Below are 5,955 nucleotides of genomic sequence, written 5' to 3'. Positions count from 1 at the left end.
CGAGTGATTGTTGAAGGTCTCGATATAGGAGTGTAATCGCCCAACCATGCTCTTTCTTCATCTCGTAGGGAGCTGTCTCTGACATTGGATTGTCTCAGAGTTTCTATTAGTAGTTTCTTGGCCTTTTCTGCGACATTTCCTGCAGTCATTTCTTTTTTATTAAAGACAATTTCGTTTTGGGAGAGCCACAACTTCCAGCACACATATTTTGGAGCTGCGATCCACAGCTTATGCCAAAGAGATTTGTCTGCGATGCTGTAGGGATAACGAGCTTTCCAAGACGAAAACATGCCTGTTATCGAATAGTGAACTGGGGATCTAACATTCAGACTTGCCAAGAAGCTAGTCCAGGTCTTCTGTGCATACTCACATTCAATAAATATGTGGACTGAGGTCTCCAAGGCTTTTTTGCAAAACACACATCGATGTGGACCAGTTATGTTCCTTCTACATAGGTTATCTCCAGTCAGGATTTTGTTGTGAAACAAAGTCCAAAAGAAGAAGTTGATCTTCGGAATGTTGAAGCTTTCCCAGATCTACTTCCACATTGTTTCCGGGTGCGAAGAGTCCTTTTTGCCTTGCATCTGTAAGTACCCTTGTTTGGCTGTGTACACCCCTGTTTGTCCCCATCCCCATGAATCTTCCTCGTCCTTGTGCACTAGAGTAAAGTCTGTGATTGCATCTATGAAATAGTTTAACTGATTTTTTAAGTGCGCTGGAATGTTGGGCAAAGTCCAGCATTGCTAATTGCCTTTGTTATCCCACTCTGCAATGTCCTCAATTTTCCTGATTCCTTTTGATCTTAACCAGGCTCTTAAATCTGCGATTTCGTTAATGACTGAAAGTGGAGGATGGCCCATGATTCGATCTCTCCACAGCAATGTTTTTTTGCCGTTCCCTGGAATTTTATACAAATGTGTTCTGAAGAAATCTATCCCTTTGCAACAGAGCCTCCAAGCCTGTGTTCCTCTAGGAGAAGGCGCTGGGTTGAAGGAGATGATCGACCGATTTCTGAGATACTTGAGTTTTAAGAGCTGACTGATAGGATGCGTGGGTTCAGATATTAGCTGCCACAGGAGTTTACAACCCAGGGCTAGATTTGCTTGTTGGGGGTCTCTAATTTGGAGTCCACCTTCAGCAATGGGACGCTTCACTGTTTCCCAATTAACTAAGTGAAATCGGTTGTTGTTCCCCTTCCCACCATTCCACAGAAAGTTCCGCATTAAACAGGAGATTTGATCTGCGATTTGCCTTGGAGCCATCAGCAAAGAGGCTTGGAATGTAGGCAGAGCTGAAAGCACCGAACGGATGAGAGTGAGCTTGCCGCCTGTGGTAAGCCAGACTCCGCCCCACGCTGCTATCTTATTTTTGAACTTTGAAATCACCTCCTCCCACAAATAATTGCGATTGGATCCCATCGTCAGAGGAAGACCTAGATACTTTATTTTATCCCACTCTGCATAGCCTTTGAACCCCAATTCGCTGGCTATCCTTTCAATTGTTTGTTGATCGGTATTCCATCCGTAAACTGCACTTTTCCTCTCACTGATTAATGCTCCAGAAATACTGCAATACTTTTGGAGAATTGTCTTGAAGGAGTTAGCAATTCTCATGGAAGCACCCCCGAGCAGGAGTGAATCATCAGCAAAGAGCGCATGATTCACTGGGGCTACGCCTTGCACAATTCTTATCCCAGGGATGGTGCCGCTTTGTTGCTCCTGTGTCAACTTTCTGCTTAATGAATCCGCCATCAGAATATAGAGAAAGGGAGACAGAGGGCAGCCTTGCCTCAGTCCCCTGGTGGCTAAAAAGAACTCTGTTGGTCTCCCATTCACCCGAAACAAAAAGGGTTATTACATGTACATGCATGATCATTTAATCACATTTATGGAAATTAATTACATGTATGTGCATGATTATTTAATATCCTTCATCTAACCTGTTTTGGTGTGTGATTTCTATAATCTAGCATGTTACAAGTATCATGGCTTATTACATTAAAGTATATTGGTGCATGGATGTTTGAATTTCCTTTGTTGACATGATATAGCATGTGATTCCATTTATCTAATATGTTTATGGATAAATCATAAGTTAATCACAAGTTGTGAAGGCTTCATTCTCATTGTAAGTGTGCCCTAGACCTTGTAAAAACCCAAGGAAAAGCTTGCCAAAGTCATGGGAAATTTTGGGATTCCCTATGTCCATGTACTGCAAGTTATAGACTTGTTGCCTGGTTGAGTAAGCCTTTGAACTAACTATTTGCGGGAGTGTTAGGTTGGTGCTTTAAAAATGACACGTAACAAAAGTTATCCCTATTGTTTCATGTGAATATTCACACTGCATTGTGCGCTCCTTGGCAAGTGGCATGTAGCAGGAATGGGTGTTAATGGTGGGAGGTGTGGGGCATAATTAAATTTTTTTCCTGTCTATAGAAGGAAAGATGCATGTCCCAAAGAATGGAGAAAGGGCTACGGGGGATGATAAACTTGATAATAGGTACAAAAGGTATTCCTGTCATCTGATTATATTGTCTATGTCTTAGGAGAAAAAGATATGGATCCACGGGATGGGAAACTCTGATGTTTGCTAATGGTAACATACATATCCTAGGACATATAAATATATCCTAGGAATGGAGAAAAGTATGTTCTTAGGGACAAAGATCTAGAATTACATATCATAAGAAATCATTGATGTGCCTGGAGGATCAAGATCAATGGTACCCATGTCATGGGTTGAGGTGGTAGGCGTACATAGGATGGGAAAGGATACATGGATGGTACATGGAAGGATGACATCATCGTGACGTTAGGTGTACGTAGGATGGGAAAGGATACATGGATGGTACATGGAAGGATGACATCATCGTGACGTGAGCATGATGTTAGCAAGATGCAGTGGGAGTAGGCGACATGGAGGTCAGGTTGATGTGGCACTTAGGAGACATGTGTTAGTGTAATATGGTTGGATGTGATATGTGGCACTAGCGTGTAGTTTACATGGACCAAGCTATGTCATTATGAACCATGGACCTCAACAGTGATTATATTGTTCCTTGTAGCGGGAGATGTGATAGAAAAAAGTCGTGGAATGGGAGACTTTCCAAGTAAATAACGTAAATATTCATATCTTGACACACTATTAAAGGATTGAAGTGGGACACCCTTGGAGGAATGACATGCCTAACAAAGAGTGCATGGTGAGAAACTCACCAGCATGTAATGGGAAATTTATTGTCACATCACAAAGGTTTGAATGGGATTGTTCCAAAGGAATGGCATAGGGTATGATGGTGTTATGACATGGCAAGGATCACGTGGGATTTGTGTGATGTGGCAAAGTCAAGTATGCTACTTGGAAGTGCCATGTGGCCAGACTTGCTAATTTGGCAAGGTTAAAAGATCAAATATTTAATTGGGCATAAATCTTAGTCTAGGAATCAGATTGAGATAAAGTTATATCATAGGAAAGGTCCTAATGATTTGGATGTGATGGGGTTATCCAAAGGGAATTCTGCACACTTTGGGTGGGAAAGAATTTTGTAACCTCATCTTCATAATGAGACCATGGAGGTTAGGTTAAGTTTGAAGTAACACCTCCCATTCATGCCATATTAATTCCAAGGGGGTGGGAGGATAGTGTTACAAAGTGGTATCAGAGCTAAGTTCAACACTAAACCTGGATGGGCTTGATTATAGGAAATAATTTATGATTTAAAGCTAATATATGTATGCATGTGTATTTTTATGAAATTATGTTGTTGTATATACAGATACACTGATGTTACTTAAAGATTGATTTTAGTTGATGTAGAAAAATAAATAGTTAGGGTGCTAACTAGATTCCCTGGAGCAATCTAGCAGAATTGCAAAAGTTTATGGTTGAGTGATGCATCCATAACTATAAGGGGGGATATATTAACCTAGTGCTTGTTAGTTTAATATTTTTCTTTAATTTTTTGAGAATTTTCCATAAGTTGATGAATTGTAGCATATGCATGCAAGAGATGAAGTATATTAGAGATACATGTCCATTGAATAAATATTAAACCAATGATATTCCAAATGCATATGGAGGTATGTTAGATGCATATAGTAATGGTATGTAAATAAAATTTGTGCATGCCATGTTTTGAGTAACATAATGAAGTTATGAATGGATTCCATATTGTAGGGAATTTCCATTGGGAAAGTGGGAGAGAGTGACCTACTACTGGTAATTATCATTATTAATATGTTGTTCTTATGCTTATGACCTTTGTTTTCTGCATGAATGGAAACATTAAAGGTCTAGAGATTGACAACATATGAATAACATGAATGAAGACATGTTGGGAGTGAATGCAAATGAAAACGCCTTTATGGATTTTTCATTGAAATCCATAATATATGAGTTGATGAATTTATGACTAATATATGAGGTTGAGATCATTTAAGGAACTACTGGTTATTGCAACAATGGAAGTAATTATCAATCATCTAGACACTTTAAAATACTTCATTTGAAAGTGTTGGTAATGACAACCAAGGTAAAAAGGGGTAAAGCAAAGGAGCTCGGTAAGAATTCCTCTAGATGAATATGAAAACTATTGCTTCAATTTAATGCATACCTTGCATGGATCCTAGGAGCTGGTATGGTGAAGGCGGGGGTATCCTTTTGTATGAAACATGGTTGGTATTCTTGTAATTCCTTCTGAGTGAAATGGAGAACCAAAAAGCTAATGAATTTAGAGATGTGTATTTCTCATTTCTGACTTATTAGTATGGTTAAATGAATGTGTAAAAGCATTTTGAGACGCTTAGAATAAATATGGTCCACATGTATATTGCAATAACAATGTCACTTTGGTATATCTGAATTTAGTTGGAATGATAATTCTAAAGTCACTTCAGGTTGCTATGAATTTATAATTTTTTTTATTATGATGTTCATATGATTATTTGTGTAATTAAAGAATTTAAGTGTTATTAAAAATGCACCAAATGTAATGTAATAATGCTTTCATAATTATTAAAATTAGAAAAGTTAGTAATACTTATGCATGAGGTGTTCCAACCATATTGCAATATCTCGTTATGTAATATGTGACATTACCACTCATGCAATTGGCACCCCATTTTGTTTTTCATTAAAAGTCACAAGTATGTACAACTTATATTTTCATATTCAAAACAAATATGATGTCAAGTTTAGTTCATCAATCATATTTAATCAATACAACTCAAATTATTGTACTTAATCAATCATTGGAAAATTCACCTCATATTTATTTGTATTGAACATCGAATCTATGACTATTAAGTTATTATGGGATAGCTTAACCATGGTCTCCAACATCCATTTTTTTATATTCCAACTATAAAGGGACCTCTCCACCATTGGGAGTTTGGTAAAAAGAAAAACTATCCTAGTATTTTTTACACCAAAGGTTCACACTCATTTGATCCTTTTTGTGCAATTGGTAGTTTCCTTTCATCATAAAATTACAAATGTTGACATCATCTTTTCAACACAAAAATAATTACCTTTATCTAGTCATTAGATTTATGTCAACAAATTTCTTAATGTGAATTTTACATAATTAGTCATTTAGCACTTCCAAAAAAAAAAAACTTTTTATTTAAGAAACCATGCCCCTTTAAATCCTTGGTTTATGTAAGGAAATAACACTACCCAAAGTGTCATGTTCTCCATGATATATCCATCCTTCCCTATCTTCATGATCATACATTTTAAATGTTAATTTTTAGATGTTATGGTTTTGGACCATAACCGTTACAATGAAATGGCACTGGAAACTCCTCTTATTAACAAATAAAGGCACTCCTTTAATTACATGATCTCCTTTCCTGCCTTCTGGGCCATATGAGCAAGCATATTTACATAAGAAATTTAGAAAGGCCAATACATGTGACAAGTGATAAAGCACTATTAATCCCAACATCTAAATAA

General features: G+C 37.4%; 1 protein-coding gene across 1 annotated transcript; it reads right to left on the bottom strand.

Moving 5' to 3' along the window:
• Nucleotides 1-536: 536 nt before the first annotated feature.
• On the bottom strand, nt 537-1,751 carry LOC149176191 (uncharacterized). The gene is made up of 2 exons (XM_089421373.1): nt 752-1,751; nt 537-670 (listed from the first exon to the last, which is right to left on the bottom strand). The coding sequence occupies exons 1-2, from the start codon at nt 1,749-1,751 to the stop codon at nt 537-539; spliced, it is 1,134 nt and encodes a 377-aa protein (XP_089277499.1).
• Between the last annotated feature and the right edge of the window lie 4,204 nt (nt 1,752-5,955).

Source organism: Pinus tabuliformis, chromosome 4_1, assembly GCF_031772625.1.
Source record: "Pinus tabuliformis cultivar Carrire ecotype Pingquan chromosome 4_1, CPIR1, whole genome shotgun sequence".
Classification (NCBI taxonomy): domain Eukaryota; kingdom Viridiplantae; phylum Streptophyta; class Pinopsida; order Pinales; family Pinaceae; genus Pinus; species Pinus tabuliformis.
The sequence above is the reverse complement of the archived record's forward strand: the minus strand, read 5'-3'. Positions and strand labels throughout refer to the sequence as shown.